The sequence below is a fragment of the Xiphophorus couchianus genome, chromosome 3 (assembly GCF_001444195.1).
Source record: "Xiphophorus couchianus chromosome 3, X_couchianus-1.0, whole genome shotgun sequence".
Taxonomy (NCBI): Eukaryota; Metazoa; Chordata; class Actinopteri; order Cyprinodontiformes; family Poeciliidae; genus Xiphophorus; species Xiphophorus couchianus.
Window position 1 is genome coordinate 17,320,021 of NC_040230.1, and position 16,548 is coordinate 17,336,568.

Consider the following 16,548-nt stretch of genomic DNA (forward strand, 5'->3'; position numbering starts at 1 on the left):
GTGTCTGAGATATACAGTATGTATGTCAGTTCTTTGCGCAGTGGTGGGGTAACAAGCTTGCAGTACTTGCTGGTGAGATACGGGAAAGGATCTCACCGTGAAGTTGTTCTGCAGCAAGCTGCTCATTATAAATCAAATACTAAAAACCTGATAAACAAATGTGATGAACAGAGAAGTACAGTATGTATCGGTGTCTAAATATGTTTGAAAGCAGAACAAATTATTTTGTTATGAGGACCAAAAGACGAGTGAAGATTATTTTTCACGCCTATTTTTTGATGCACCAGAAATAAGTTATAATGCAGTAGCAAAATATCAGATGATTTAAATACAACTGGAAATTCACACAATGTGCAAAAGTTAACACTTAAATGTAGAAATAAGTAAAGGTTAAAAAAACAACAACTAAAATTTGTACTTATCATATGTTACAATCATAACCTGAAATGTGGGTTTGAAGATTATTTCAACATGCTTTGCAGCTTTTGGACAGGTTTTCATTCTAGCATTGCCTCACAGCCTGATGTTGCTGCCATTATGTTTCAGCGTGAGAATGGTGTGTTCAGGGAGATACGTAGTTTTTGTACTTTTGTGTGTGGATGTGTAGATATTTCTACACATGCAGAAATATTGTGAATGCATAGATATTTCACAACGTGAAAGCTGGATGAAATGTTTGAGCTCCAGCAGACATTTTTAAATCATCACAGTATGATGAATCTGCACATTTTAGTTAAAGTCATAGACTTGTTTTTGTTTTTGCTGTTTCTCATTGTCAAACTCACAGCTGAAGGGTTTCTGTATCTTATGTTTTCTCCTACATATAATGTTGTTTTTAAGTTATTTAAGTGCCCAAAGGTCTGTATTATTATTATTATTATTATTATTATTATTATTATTATTATTATTATTATTATTATTGTTGTTGTTGTTGTTGTTGTTGTTGTTGTTGTTCCACGTTTCCTATGCCCCCTTCACGCTTTCTAGTAACCTCAAACTAAACTTCTGACAACTTTCTGTCAACAGTAGCTTTTCTCTTGTCACTCTATCATAAAGTCCAAAGAATTTCACTTGTACAAACTCTTTCTGTCCAGCAGAGCTGCAGATCTCTGCAGCCCCTCCAGAGTAACTGTGGTTATTCAGGATACTTTTTGCTCTCTACTCTCTGAGGCCTTCGGACAACAACTTCATTTATCCTGGCATTAAATTACGCACAGATTCAACTGGATTTTACTTAAAGATCCATCAATGAATTGTTTTAGTTGAACAAACATATTATTCAGCTGAATTATCAGATGAATAAGGGATAGATTTAGACAAGTTGTGTTTGTTTTATGAGAATGTTTATGGTTTCCACTAATTCAGACAAAACTGGTGTTATAAAAACATCCCCTATTTTTCACCACTGAGTCATAATTTAGAGATGTTATCAGTGTAAGAATATGCTACTGCAGTAAAGAAAAATAAAGTTACTAAAGTTAAGATTAAGAAACACATTAAGATTAACTTAATCTTAATCACAACTCCTCATTCAAGTTAAGATAACATATTTATTTTCTAGATTCCAGTTTCATTGTTACCCCAATAGTCTTTTTTCTTACCTTTGCTACATGAACAACTTTTATTTAACATTTTAAAATTCTAATTTTGATAGATATGAAATTATAGATTCGTGTTGTAGTTTAGTTTTAGCTATATATCTTTCTGTAGACAAAGGGGTAGGAGTAATTTTTTGTGTGCATGATGTTTTTTTTACTGCGATCCAGTGATGTATGTGAAAAACAAGAAGTCTAGCACATCCTGAGCAACAAACAGAAAGGGCTAAGCTGATGGGAAAAATAAAATTGTGTTAATTATGTAATACAACAGTTTTCTTTTTTTAAATGCATACTTGCACACTTGTGGAGTTCTGGATTATAAAGTGTGAAACTTCAGCCATTGCACGTACATGAGACTCAATATAACCTAACCCATAAACTTCCTCTTGCTGCTGCCCAGAAGTGCAGAAAAACATCTCTGTGCTTCTTTTTGCCTCCGCCATGTTATCTCAGCCTAAATCTTGATCTCATTTTTGACTGTCAGATGAACTATTTAACAAAGTCTTGGCGCTTTGTCTTCTGAGAAAGTGCAGCAGATCTGCAGTTTAGACTGAAGGCTTCTCCTGCTCACCTCCTAACGAGCTCGCCTTCATACCGCATCTGAAAATCTCATCTCATGTAGTTGTCCTAGAAACTATCTTCTGATATGTAGGACAAATAAGCCTCCAGCTGTTACTGGTACGTGATGTATTGGCTGTCAGACTGTTGTAACACTCTTTTGTCTGTTGAGCTCAATGATCTAAGTTCACCTCACTGGCACAAATTCTGAATTTTCAAGCAACTTTTATAGCGTTATAAGTTGTCAACCAATCAAACCTGATCAAAAACGTACATAAGCAGTTTTTGGTACTGCCTGCTTTGACATCAATGACAACTTGATGACTTTTTGGAAAACTGGTAAAGTTCTTAGTCTGTTTTGATGGAAACAGGCATTAGAAGGTTGAGCAGGACAGACAACAAAACCTTCATTTATTTGCTGCGGTACCTCAGGGAAAGGTTGACTTCTCTGTTTTGCAGGGATTGCCAAGTACATCCCATTTTTCTTCAGTATTTTCTAACCTGCTCCTTCCATCTTGCTGTCAGTTTTCTCCTGACCATGCATCCGATAGTGTCTCTTTAATGTGACATTTAGACTTATTTCTTAGAATCCTGCGTGCCATCTAAAGTTATTTATGCTTTCTTCTTTTTTTAGAGCCTGACAGTTGTATTTAATTCACTTCCCTTTTTTATTTTAACCTTTCATAGCAACCAATAATGCAATAACAGCCGATAACATTATACTTGCCAACAAGGTAATAATCATTTTGCACCAATGTCAGTAATGTGTCACGTTATTCCATTAAAAAGCTGTGCTAAAGGCTTAAGTCATTACTTCAGCTGATAATGTGAGAATAAAATGGAAAATCCTATTTTTCCTTTGCAGTTCATATATAACAATGGATAAATTATTTTTCATAGTCAACATAAGCATTCAACAAGTACATGTTCACTGTATTACTATGAACTACATATATTACCTTTATATACTGTACTGCTGCACTATCTCTTTAAATAAAGTATTGGATGGATTTTTGTACAGAAATTTATTTAGAATATTGTGTAGTTCCTTAAATGTTTTCATGTATAATTCCATATGTTAAGGAATAAAATTCAACTAATTAACATAAATTATTTTTGATAGTTTGAAATGTTGAGAATAGTGATCATTTGTTTACTTAGTGTATACTGACCAGTAACTGTACCATTTCTTATGTAATTGAATTAAAAAAAACAATTACTGTGAAGTTATTATGCTATTGGCTTTATTGCATTTAAATTAGCAGAACTATCAAATTATTGACTATTATTATATTATTTGTTGCTACATCATTGCTTAAAAGCCTACTTTTCTTTATATCATTTTCTTATAAAGTTTTACTGTTTTCTCCCACAGAACTTTTGAAATGTCTCCTTTCGGCTCAAGATCCTGCAACGCCAGCGCAGCACTGGATGAAACGTGCAGAGGTCCATCATGAGTCCAAACAAATTTTCTATTTTTTAAATACTCAGCAGATAACCAGAAGTGCACAAAACATGGGTAAAGCTGGTGACCTTTAGTGTCTATTTAAACCACGTGTATGAGGTTGTTGGTACATTATCAAATTTCCAGATTTTGCCAGATTTGGTTATGGTCGTACAAGGCGTTTCTGTGTGATTATAATTTAAAAAGAGCAGACTGATTTTTTGGGGGTTTTTTTACATATTTTCCACATTCTTACCCCCAACACAGCTGGTTGTTTCTGTAGCAGGTCGTGCAGTTGACCTTTTTTTTCCGGCAGCATCTCTGAAGCCTGGTAATATCGGATCTGACTCGGCGGCGGAGGAGGTTGTCTCCTTCCCATTTGCAGTGGCACATCTTCCTCATGGATGTCCATGTCTACATCAGCAGAGGCCATGGTGCTTCTTTAACCTAAAGAAATAAACTCATAATTACCTATATAAACAGTGCTGTTTTTAAAAGTTTTTATTTATTTACTTATTTTACTTTTTTGACAGTTGCCAGACAGGAATGGCAAAGGAGAAGATGTCCAGGACGGCCTAGTCAAAGACTACAGCCTCTGTAAATAAATGTGTCCGCTCTACCGCTACGCCACGCGGTGCCTCCAATTTCTCTATTTATGTGCTTCCGTTTCATTTTAGCAGTGTTATCAAAATGACAATTACAACTTCAAGATGTTGTCAGATTGTCCTGAAAAACTGCAGGTAAAGTTACACTTCAGTAAAGTACAACATTAGAAATTCATTTAAATAATCAAACATATTAGGACAGATTAACAAAAAATAAAAATACTGAGCAATTTAGTATATTTATTGCTGTTAATTTTGAGGTTTGTGTTTTCTGAAAAGTGAAAAATGTGATTGATGTTACAAAAAATAAAAAACAATTATTTAAAAGGTGGAAATATTATGCTGTGTCCTGGACAGTCTTAACGGTCAACAGACGGGATGCTGTGGTGGCGCAGGGGCAAAACACGACCCACTTATTGAGCCCTTAGTCCTTGTGGTGGTTCGATTCCTGGCCTGGTGACATTTGCTGCATGTCTTCCCCTCCCTCATTACCCTCTTTCCTGTTGAACTACTTTTAAATAAAGGCCAGTAGAGCCAACGAAACTTTAAAAAAGAATGGAGGAAATCAATGTCCCAGAATCTGTCAGACGAGTGCAAAAACATCTACAAAATCTTTGATGCTTTGAATCCAGAGTGGAGTTTCCGCAATCAGTGATATTAGGGAGAGTCATGTCATCCACAGCTCTTCGCTCACTGTGTTGTGTCAAGTTCAACATCAGCACAGCCATCTAGTAGAAACGTTTAGACGACTTTATGCTTCACTTTGCTAACAAACCCTCTCAAGATGCTGATTTTATTCATCAAAAGCACCAATACCTGCTTTACTGACCATGGAATCCCAGAAGAAGAAAGACGCCAAACTTAGCAATGTATATGACCTGAAGGCCACTATTAAAGCAACCAGAGCTTCTCTAACGCCTCAGCAGGGCCACAAGCTCATCGCCTCCAAATCATTCTGCACTGACTGATGCAGTTATTTATGTAAAATGAGCTGAAGCCAAGGCTTAAGGACAAACTCTGCATGGGCATCACATTTTGTTTCCTCTCTAATTGAGAAACTGGGTGATAAATATCACTCTTTTTCTGATTAATCAATGTAATATAAGAGTTTCACTGTTTAAACTGAAATATTAAAATCAACAAACTTTTCAAACATTTTCTAATTCATCGAGATCTTCCTGTATCGTGCTCTCCAGTATGACATAGATTTAAGAAAAAAAAAGACTTGACTAATTTACGTAAGGTTGATATGATAAATACTTTTATGTGGTTAATCCTAAGAGAATTTTGTCTTTGCATTGGAGTTCTTACAAAATTTAAAATAGGAAGACATTTATATTATTGTTGGCTTTGGTTAATAGGATAATTATGAAGAATGCTTAAAATTCACACACTAATTTAGATCATTTTTGATAAAAAAAAAAAAAAAACGGTACAATAAACTGCAATAGCAGAACAACTCTTAACCAGAAAAAAAGAAACTTGTTAATGCTACAATATTTAATCACAAAATTTACAACATAGTTTCATAATTAAACTTGCAAAAAAGATAACTAAGATACATATTTTAATCCCAAAAACTGCTTGTTATATAAAATTCAAGAAATCTCTCAGCCATGTAATTAGGAAAAACATTTTTCTAGAAAACAACTTACCGAGTTTCACTCGAGCAGAATCTTTTTCACTCTCTGTCTCAAGCCAGGCGTCACTCTACAGACATTATTTTTACTTCCCTAAAACACACATGAGGTCATTACCCACTTTAACTTCCTCAACCTGACACTCCTCTCTGCAAAACTGCTTCATTGAATCAAACTCTGCACTTTCTGCACTTTTTTATGTTTCTCTTACTGAAAAAGAAGCACTCTACAGAAACAAACTCGTTCTGCATGAACAGTCTCACCTTTTAAAAGTGTGTGTTTTTCTAAGTCTGTTTGGTTGCAAAGCTTCTTGTGGCTGTGAGAGATGGTGGGGGTGTTGCATGAAGGTGGGGAGTCAGCGAGCGAAGAGAATTGACATTCGAGGTCATTTCCTCTTCGGACAAATGAGACAAAGCTGCAAATTTCATGTCTAAACCGAGCAAAGGAACAATGGAAAGGTGAAGCTGGCATCAGTGGAAACTTTACTAACTGATCACTATCAGCGACATGAGCTGTATTAACATTTTATGGCTTTACAGGAAAATGAAGAAGACGTTTATTTGCAACGAGTCAATGATCATCACCATCCCAATCGGAAGCCTGAAGAACATTCGGGAGGGTCAGCTGATGCCGGAGAACTTCCACTGTGTGTTCAGGGACAACTTCAAGGTGTTTGTCGTTCGAGGGAAGCCAAAACCTCTGGGGGTGAGTTTCACTGACTTGTGCTGTAAACTAAATCATAGGCACGCGCTTGTCTCTCAAAAGAATCCGCAGATTTTTCTTTGTTCTGTTTACTTATTTATTTATATAATTAAATTTCTCATTAGGCAGCTCAAGCAATTGCTGGTGTGTTTATTTTCGCTCTTGGGTGGATTTTGCCATCAATCGAGATCTACAATTTCACTCTTCCAAGTGTTTTGGTAAAAATATTTGAAATGCCCACATATTTAACCTTTTTGTTGATCTGATATGGTTATATTTCCACCCAGTTAACATGATGTATTGTTTTGTTAGTTCTTGATCTCTGGCATGGTGTCCTTTGCTGCAGGGAAATGTCCAAACATGCATGTGGTAAGTCAAATGAATTATAATGAAAAAACATTAAAAGGAGTTCCTCTAAGAAAAGACAAAGAGTGATTATTTTTTGGCACAGCTTCCTTGAGAAAAATGTGTTCATTTCAATTCTACATATATAGTGTTTCTAAATGGTGTGGTGGTTTAACTTCATGTAAAACCTTACAGCTTATGATGCATCTTGTATTGCGTTATCTGAATGTTAACTCGGCTTTATTCCACTTTCCAGACCAAGCTGTCATTCTCCCTGAACATCGTCAGCTTCTTCTGGTCACTGGTGGCTTTTGGTTTCTGCGTGGGCAAGTTTAATTCACATCCTCCATTTGGCCCGGTATAGCACAAAATCAATGTGTTTCATTCTATCAAATGTTGCTCTTCGGGATTCTAAGTATTTGTTTGTCCACATTATTTAGCATTATGAGAGGATAGCTTATGGAATTATTGGCCTGGTCATAACTCTGCTGGTGTTTGAATGCATGATCACGCTCTTCTTGATCTACTGGCTGAGTAAAGCTGTGTGCAGAGAACATTTCAACACCTTGGTATGTGTGTTATTTTCTTCATTAGTTTCTCTGCCACATATATGAAAACATGTGGAGTCATTCATTTGCTTTGTTTTGCTCTGCAGCCCATCATATTGCTGAAGCAGGAGGACTGAATGATGAACACAGAGCAGAACCAGAAATAATCAACTCCTGTGTACGTTTTTATTTTGCTGCCTTAAACTTTCTTTGTTACTTTGTTTTTTTGTTGCTCAAAGGCAAATAACAAGAAAGTCTGTTTAAAAGAAGATAATGTGTATTCCAATACATCACTGCTAATAATCGCAGTACGCTTTAGAAAGTATTCTTCTGTAAAGTTTCTTTTGTATTTCAATTCATGGGGTAAAATACTGGAGCAAGTTAAATGAGGAGTTAAAGTCAAAATTTAATACAATGTAAAAGGAAAAATATAAGGAGGTTATTTTCACAAGATATAGAAATATGGGTGACAGCAGAATGTGTATATGTAAACTGAGGCTAACGCATTTGAGTGTGTGTGTGTATGGATGTATATATTTGAACATATGTATATCCAGAAAAAATGGAAAATGAATTAACCTACGTTTACTTTTTTAAAATTTCTTTTATTTGATTTTATAATGAGAGTGATTTTATAATGTGTTATGAGTTTGTGGGGTAGGAGTTCAAGTTTCTTACTTCTTCCTACAACTTTTTGAGCATGTTAAGATTATCGTGGTGCAAAAATGTATGTATTTTTTGCATTCCTTGTTCTTGTGTGGGATTTTATACTTCTATCAGGTTCGAAATAAATAATTTTCACTTATTTGTGGTAAAATAAATAAATGAATACTGAACTCCGTAACTATTAAAAAACCTTGAGCATTTTGCTTGTTCATGTTCATGTTTGTCTTATCAACTCATCTCTGAATGTGGGTGGTTTGCTAATTGTTTGTCTTCTTACTGAACATAAAAAGATTTAAAAAAAGGACATAAAAAGATTTGATATATAAGTGACATACTACCAATAGGCATTTGTTAAATTTGATTGATATTTAGAATAAATTACTGTCATTTGTTCAACTGAAAAAAGATATTGTATTTGTTTGTACAGGGGCAGATCTGCAAAGGGTGAAAAGAAGGCAACTGCCCCGCTAACGTTTTTAACCATGCACAAAAACTAAACTCATTTTTCCCCAGAAGTCTCTTATAGCCTTCAAATTAATTTAGCTTTATTAAGCTTTATACTAAATAAAACTCAGTTACGTCCCTGCGCCGTCTCCCGCTGTGGGGACGCACACGCTGCTGAAATTGAAATGAATGAGGCGGTCTGTCTGCAGCCCAGCAGAGTGGAGCAACTGAGTTCTCCAAGTAATGTTTTAATACACAAAGTTAAAGTCCAACTAAGTGAGCAATGAATCAAATGTCTGTCGAAGATGAAGAACCGTCGCGGTTTAATACGCCCCTTGTTGGCTTGTAGACAGTGTGATTTTTAGGAGCTTTAGCAGATCCCCCTAATTTTGCTTACAATAAACACAATAACAAACTTGTTGAAATACAAAAAAAATAATAATTAGGGCTGTTTTACCGATGTCTCTGTAAGAACAATGTGGACCACATTAATGTGGTCACACATTTGAACTATGCTGCACACTTATTGTCAGACTGTGGAAATAAATAGGCTACAATGACAAAAAGTGCTTGTGTGAACGTGCTAAATTCACACAATTTGATTTTGTCATAGATTTCTTATGAAATAGCAATTTAAAAAGAAAACATGACACTCGCAAACTGCAGACGACAGCGAAAAGGATTTAAAAGTAGAGACGAGCCTTGTTCGGTGGCAAAAAATGGAGGTAAGACCAGGAAGAAGAGAAAACAAGAACTGAAAGAGTAAACATTTTAGAGAAACCTGGAGGAACACGTTTGAAGAAGAGCAACAGGTGAAAAACTAGATGAAAGTAAAGAAAAATATGTTAGTGTAAGAAATAAAATGAGAAGGTTTCAGAGTCAGAGAGAGAAAAGATTTACGGAGGAAACTCATGAAGGAGAAAAGCAATGCACTGATTCAGAAGCCTATGTTCCAGCTAATATGTGTGTTTTATTTGTAGAAATTCCTGTGCAGAGAAATTACAATGAAATAACATTTATTCATTAACAGTCTACAAGTGTGTTATGAAGCTACAAACAGAAGTATACATGTTATCACTAATTACATCAAATTAAATATGAAGCAAATCCAATTACTACATAAATGTATGCAAAACATTATTAAGTCATTTTGAATGTCACTATATGTTTTCAGATATATCAAGATACAGATACAGAGACAGATACAGAGACAGAGACAGAGACAGAGACAGACAAATAACTTTTCAGAGCATAAACACAGTGGGTTTAATGAACCTACCAAGTCAAACAGACAGATGGGGGTAGAGATGCCAAAAATATTAAATCAGCACTTCTCCAACAATGTAATATTCAACTACAAGTAAAAAGTGGCTGTCAAAGAAATTACTAAAGAATAAAAATGTAAATGCTAGAAAGAAATTGCTCAAGCAATTCGATCATAATACCTGATTTAATATCTTAAAAATTATGTAATCAGAGTGATAAAAGTAGAAAGTTACTTGCACATTCTGGTATGTTAAATATTAAAATGTGAAAAACAATACAAACAAACAACGTAATTACAAAATAACTAAATGACAAGGCAGATTTACTGTGTCTATTCCTGTCTTTGGTGACTTTGGAGACAGGATACAATAAATAGTTTTTTAAGCGTTCTTGTAGACTATTTGTTGTCTCTATTTGAATTCCACCAAGACCTTTTGCTACTCCCTCAACCTGAATGCACTGTTTGCTTTCATTACATGCAAAATACTGGCTTTTATTCTGCACCCTTGGTGTAAAATATTGACTGAACTACATTGTGCAAAGCAACACTTGTAACTTCAGGTTTTCTGTCTGTGTTATTTATTTAATTACTTATTTTTCTACTTATGATCTAAAATACTTCCTGTCTTAAATAGGATAATAATAACTTAGGTACAAACATAGAGAACATTTCATGTTTTTTGAGGGATGGTAGTTGTAAATCCATGGTAATCCCTCTACCATTTTAGACAAATTTATACATATTTAGGAACTTGCTACCTTGGGTGTTGGGTTCTTCCGTGTTCTTACCACGGGGTCCTCTTGGACACAAGTGACCACAAGAGGGAGACAAATCCAAAGCAAGTCAAGCTGTTACAACTGTGATAATATGAAATTACAGGTAGAGTCGTTTTTGCCCTGGCCTGTTTCAAAAGGTAGCTACATTTTGTTGAACCACAATTCAGAAGCACCTACTTGACTTTTAGTTTTGAGTGAATTTTTATTTTGTTATTGCTTCTGTCAGTTTGAAGTTATTCCAGTGGCCAGTATGGGTCGTTCGGTCATTAACAGAGAGGTACCAACAGTTTGCAGAAGTCAACTTTTCCAATCTAAGTTCAAAGAAAAGCTTGTCCACACATTCATAATTCTTGCAAAATGTTTTAAGTAGAAAAATGTGTAGGATAACTATGAAGGGTATGTAAAATTTAAGTTGTTTATTTTACTTTACAAAAAAGATTGTGCTACACCAGAGCAAAACAAAACAATCCAACAAGAAGTGAGTGTCACAGTATTCCATTTGTAAATTTGTAACATTTATTTGCAGATTAAAAAACCCCATCCTAATTTAACTCATTTTTGGCACAACAAAAAGTGTGACACAACCAACAAAAGTAAAACACTTTTTTTTTTTTTACCAGAAAGAATGATATTTGATTGGAAAATTATGTTCCGAAAGTAGATTTCTAATTTAACATGCAAATAAATTTATAAATAAATATAAATGTATTCATATTTAAGTAAATATAAAAATAGAAGATATTGAAAATCGTAAACTTCTCCTGCCTGTACAGTAAAATTATTCAAGAAATCTTTCTATTGTCTAATGAAGAAATAGATTTTAAGATATTTTATCGTACCGTGTTTCCTTTGATCTCTATTTTGCTCTCTGTCTCAGCAAGATTCTCATCATCTCATCATTTTAATTTTCGTAAGACACACATGAGGTCTTCACCCACATTAACTTCCTCAACCTGACGCACGTCTCCGCAAAACAACTAAATTTGGTCAAAAGCAGGGGTGTGTGTGTGTGTGTGTGTGTGTTTTTTTTTCTGGTTAAAGTCAGGTTAGGTTTAGCAAGAGAAGATAGTTGGTTTTGAATGTCATTTCCTCATCGGGTAAGTGTGAGAAAGCTGCAAATTTCAAGTCTAAATCGAGCAGAGGAAGAACGGAAAGGTAAAGCTGGCTTTAATGAAAACATTCGATCCGCATTTAGTTGTGTCTACTATCTTCTACTCTTTAAGTCAAATGAATCGTGGAGGTTTTAGATTTTTTTTTTTTTTTTTACCTAAATGTGTGTGTTAGTGAAAGATAAACTTACACTAAGTCCTGTTAGCTTTTTATTAATTTTGTCAAACTTCCAGGAGTTGAAGAAACAAGAGTTTTTAGTTTAGCACTTAAAAAAATGAAAGAAGAAAAAGGCAGGAATGTTTCCAGAGTGAGAAGTGAGTGAGAAGGAAGTGTGTTACGTTGATTTAACTCTTGTGTGTTACAAAGGCAAACGTTCATTTTAATGTAACCATCATTTTGCGAAGCTTGAGGATAAAGTTATGACACGCTAAATGTATTTGAGCAGAATTCATTGTGATGTTGCTTAAAATTAATTATCAGATCAGAATTTTTGTTCATGGAAGTTGGAACAATAATTTAAATGATTTTAACCCTCTGATGCATGAATTATGATCCTTTGTGTCAGAATTTTTTTTCCATTTTTTAAAATTCTTTTCTTAAGGCATAAAAAAGGTAGGAAAATTTTTTTGTAAAAATTATTTTTTTATTATTTTTTATTTTTATGTGATCAATTGTAATTTTGTCCAAATACAAAGTTGTTATTTGAAAAATACATCAGTAGTATTGTTCCTTAGGGGTTATATATTTTTTACTTGCAAGAGTCGTCTACAGTAGAAGGAGGGACCGGGTCGGTTCTCATGCTTTTTTGTCTGTCGGCCATATTGTATTTAACAAAAATAATTTCTTGCATTTGCAGCTGATGGCCAGTAGTTGATGGTATATTTTATGATGCATTAGTGTCCACTTCAGTGGTCTGTGTGCATTTATAACATAAAAATCCACAGGAAGCACAAGAAAATGGCTTTTAGAAAGCTGTCCACTGTAGTGACCACTATGCATGAAAGGGCTAATGTAAAATAAATAGTTATTTTAACTTGAAATGTGAATAAAAAAAACACAGGAATGTTCGCTCCTTTAACAAGGTGAGGGCAGTTAATTTTTTTTTTTTTTTGCATATTGTAAAATAAATACTTGGTTTAAATTCTAGTATTAAGTTAAAAGTCACATTTCAAGATTAATGAGTTATCAGAACTAAAAAAACAAACAAGCAATGTTTAGACAACTTGTCTCTTTAATTTCTGAGTTAAACCCAAAACAATCTTGTTGATTTTAATTGCATTTTCAAGGCAGCAGGCAAATTTTCATTTTCAAGTTAAGCCACTTTCAATTTTTTTTTTTTTTCCAAAAATATTTTTTAGGGTTTTATTAACTCTAGTGTCCTTTATTTGAGAGTAATTATACAGGAAAGTGGGTAGTGAGAGACGGGGAACACATGCGGCAAATGTCACCAGGCTGGGACTCGAATCTGTGATGTTCTCTTTGAAGACGAAGGTCTCCACATGTGGGTGGTGCTTTGCCCCTGCACCACCACAGTACCTTCAATTTTTTAAAAAGTGTAGTAACTGATCACTATCAGCAACATGAGCTGTATTAACATTTTATGGCTTTACAGGAAAATGAAGAAGACGTTTATTTGCAACGAGTCAATGATCATCACCATCCCAATCGGAAGCCTGAAGAACATTCGGGAGGGTCAGCTGATGCCGGAGAACTTCCACTGTGTGTTCAGGGACAACTTCAAGGTGTTTGTCGTTCGAGGGAAGCCAAAACCTCTGGGGGTGAGTTTCACTGACTTGTGCTGTAAACTAAATCATAGGCACGCGCTTGTCTCTCAAAAGAATCCGCAGATTTTTCTTTGTTCTGTTTACTTATTTATTTATATAATTAAATTTCTCATTAGGCAGCTCAAGCAATTGCTGGTGTGTTTATTTTCGCTCTTGGGTGGATTTTGCCATCAATCGAGATCTACAATTTCACTCTTCCAAGTGTTTTGGTAAAAATATTTGAAATGCCCACATATTTAACCTTTTTGTTGATCTGATATGGTTATATTTCCACCCAGTTAACATGATGTATTGTTTTGTTAGTTCTTGATCTCTGGCATGGTGTCCTTTGCTGCAGGGAAATGTCCAAACATGCATGTGGTAAGTCACACATTCTGGGATTTTAAGGAAAGCATAAAAAATTGAAGGAGTTCCTCAAAAAAAGGCAAAAGCTAATTTTATTGGCACATCTTTGGTCTGTTTCAGAATATTACATTTATATCTCTAAATGATATTGTGAACTGGTTTGTTCTAATAACCCAAAACGTTACAGCTTATGATGCATCTTGTATTGCGTTATCTGAATGTTAACTCAGCTTTATTCCACTTTCCAGACCAAGCTGTCATTCTCCCTGAACATCCTCAGCTTCTTCTGGTCACTGGTGGCTTTTGGTTTCCATGTGTTCCACATTTGCATATTGAGTGCTTTTCCGCCTCATTGGACAAATGAAGTAAGTACTGTATGTTTCATTCAGTCAAATGTTGCTTTGCAGGATTCTAAGTATTTGTTTGTACTCTCTCCTTCATGGTAGAAGTTCTATATGGGAATTACCGGTCTGATCATAACTCTGTTAGTCTTTGAATGCATGATGGCGCTCTTCTTGATCTACTGGCAGAGTAAAGCTGTGTGCAGAGAACATTTCAACACCTTGGTATGTGTGTTATTTTCTTATAAATGTCTACTAAACATATGACAGAACATGCTTAGTCATTCATTTGCTTTGTGTTTTTCTGCAGCCCATCATAATTTTGAAGCAGGAGGACTGAATGATGGACGCAGAGCAGAACCAGGAATAATCAGCTCCTGTGCAGTGCTTAAACTGTAACAGGATTTTGGCAAATTTTGTTCTTTTTTGTCTTTTCTTTTTTTGCTTCACAGAAAAACAATAGGAAAGTCTGTTTGAAAGCACACAATGATTCCAATTTGTAGTACATAATAATATGTAGCTTTCTGCCTTTTCGTTTAATAAATATAGGCCGCTGATTATAGTAATGTGTTATAAAAAGCTTTTGTTCATATGCTGCAGCAGAAACAATTTTACGGTTGCCTAAAGTTTTGCTCAACCTTTCCAAAAACAAAAGAAGTTTGTACTTCTTCAAAGTGCACAATATGTATAGAGAGGCTTCATTTTGGATACGAGATATTTTATATTTCGAAAGGTGAGAAGTGATATAAGTCTTTTGCAAGATTAAATGCAAAAAAACAAACAAAAAAAACCCTCTGTAACTATTAAAACCTTCTTAAACCTAAAATAACTGTTTGACCGTATTGTGTTGCTGACTCATCTTGTTAATTTCTCGAACATAAGTAAACTGTGTAAATGCAATATATTATCAAATATATTAATATATAATATATATATTTATTTTAATAATTTTTTGAATATCATACAGCTAAACAATTAAACACCATTAGATGGAGAACGTTGAGACTACAGCACTTCTAACTCTATGTTTGCTTTTATTTATGTATTTATTTATTTATGATCAACACACTAACAACATCCTGCTTTGTATGAGATAATAACTTAGGCACAGACGGGAAAGTGCATAGTGAACACTTAATGTTTATTTAAAAAAAAAAAAAACAATAAACCCTGGTGCATACTAATGTTCATTTGTACAGATGGAAGTTTGGGGAGAAGATTTACAAAACTACGGTAAAAACTTTTACATTTTAGACACAAATTTATATTTAAATATTAAATTTGTTGTAGAAGTATAAATATTTTTAAATTTATACTTCTACATATTCAGAAAATTGCTAGCGTGGGTGACGATTCTCATCGGAAGCCAGATGTGCAGTCATGAGTGGCCACAAGAGGGAGACAAACACAAAGCAAATCAGGCTGTTTTTTTTTTTTCAACATTCCCTGGAAGTCGCTGTTTGTATTCCAGGAAAAACATTTTATTAAAACTTTCAAAGCTTTTATATCTCGCTCAGTTGTCTAAAAATCTTCATTGGTGAGAAGTTCTGAGTGAGCAACAACCAAAAAAAAAACCTAGACAATGTTGTTTGTTCGGTTTTAGACATCTGTTCTCCACTTCATTTCATAAATTGCTTTATTCCATTGACTCGTTGTGTTTAATGTTACACCTGAAGAAACTGAAGCGGTCACTCAAATAGATTTTTAAAACGATTTGTCATGGTTTAAAGTCCTTCAGCTGAAAACTCACCTGATGTGCCAGTTATGACTGAGCCACCTTACTGTACTGACTCACTTGAACAATTAAGGTCAGAACGTTTTTGCAAAGGATATGGATATTTATCTCCATTTTTGGGTACTTGATATCTAAATGAAAAGGAAAGTTTTTTTTCTGAAAGAGTAGATTGTATCACTGAGCAACAGTCCAGTCCTTTTTTCTCTTTAGTCCATGTATCATTCTTCTAACATGTCTGGTTCAAGAGTGGCAAACAGATGTTCCTATTGACAAAGCACAAAATATCTGAAGGACTCATTAACTGGCAAATTTCACTTTAAACAATGATTTAAAAAATCACGACTGCTCATAATCCATCTGACTGGCTGCCACAAAGAATCACACTCTTGAACGGGCTTTGCCTCATAATCATCTGAAGGCTCGTATTTTCATAAATATCCTCTATTTAAAATCTCTTTTTTCATTGGGCTCATATAATAATCATCAAAATGAGCATAAAAAGAATCTTCATGAGTTTAACTGTTTGAACTAATTAAGGGATTGAATTACATTTTTGATCATTTATCCAGATGCATGCAACAATTTGGAGTGAAGAGCCATCTGGATGCCGAAAGAACTGATTCTTATTGGTGATACGAGT

General features: G+C 34.5%; 1 protein-coding gene across 1 annotated transcript; it reads left to right on the top strand.

The window, feature by feature from the left end:
* The first annotated feature begins 6,163 nt into the window (after positions 1 to 6,163).
* Positions 6,164 to 8,306, top strand: LOC114141910 (uncharacterized). Its single transcript, XM_028012812.1, has 7 exons — positions 6,164 to 6,303; positions 6,385 to 6,550; positions 6,673 to 6,765; positions 6,860 to 6,916; positions 7,149 to 7,250; positions 7,333 to 7,461; positions 7,548 to 8,306. Exons 1-7 carry the CDS (start codon positions 6,272 to 6,274, stop codon positions 7,575 to 7,577), a joined length of 609 nt encoding a protein of 202 aa, XP_027868613.1. The 5' UTR covers positions 6,164 to 6,271; the 3' UTR covers positions 7,578 to 8,306.
* The last annotated feature ends 8,242 nt before the right edge of the window (positions 8,307 to 16,548 follow it).

Excerpts from the sequence above, each read along its gene's own strand:
- LOC114141910 (XM_028012812.1), top strand. The coding sequence starts at position 6,272 with ATGTCTAAACCGAGCAAAGGAACAATGGAAAG. Across the intron at positions 6,304-6,384 it reads AGCAAAGGAACAATGGAAAG|GAAAATGAAGAAGACGTTTA; the intron begins GTGAAGCTGGCA and ends ATGGCTTTACAG. Across the intron at positions 6,766-6,859 it reads TCACTCTTCCAAGTGTTTTG|TTCTTGATCTCTGGCATGGT; the intron begins GTAAAAATATTT and ends TTGTTTTGTTAG.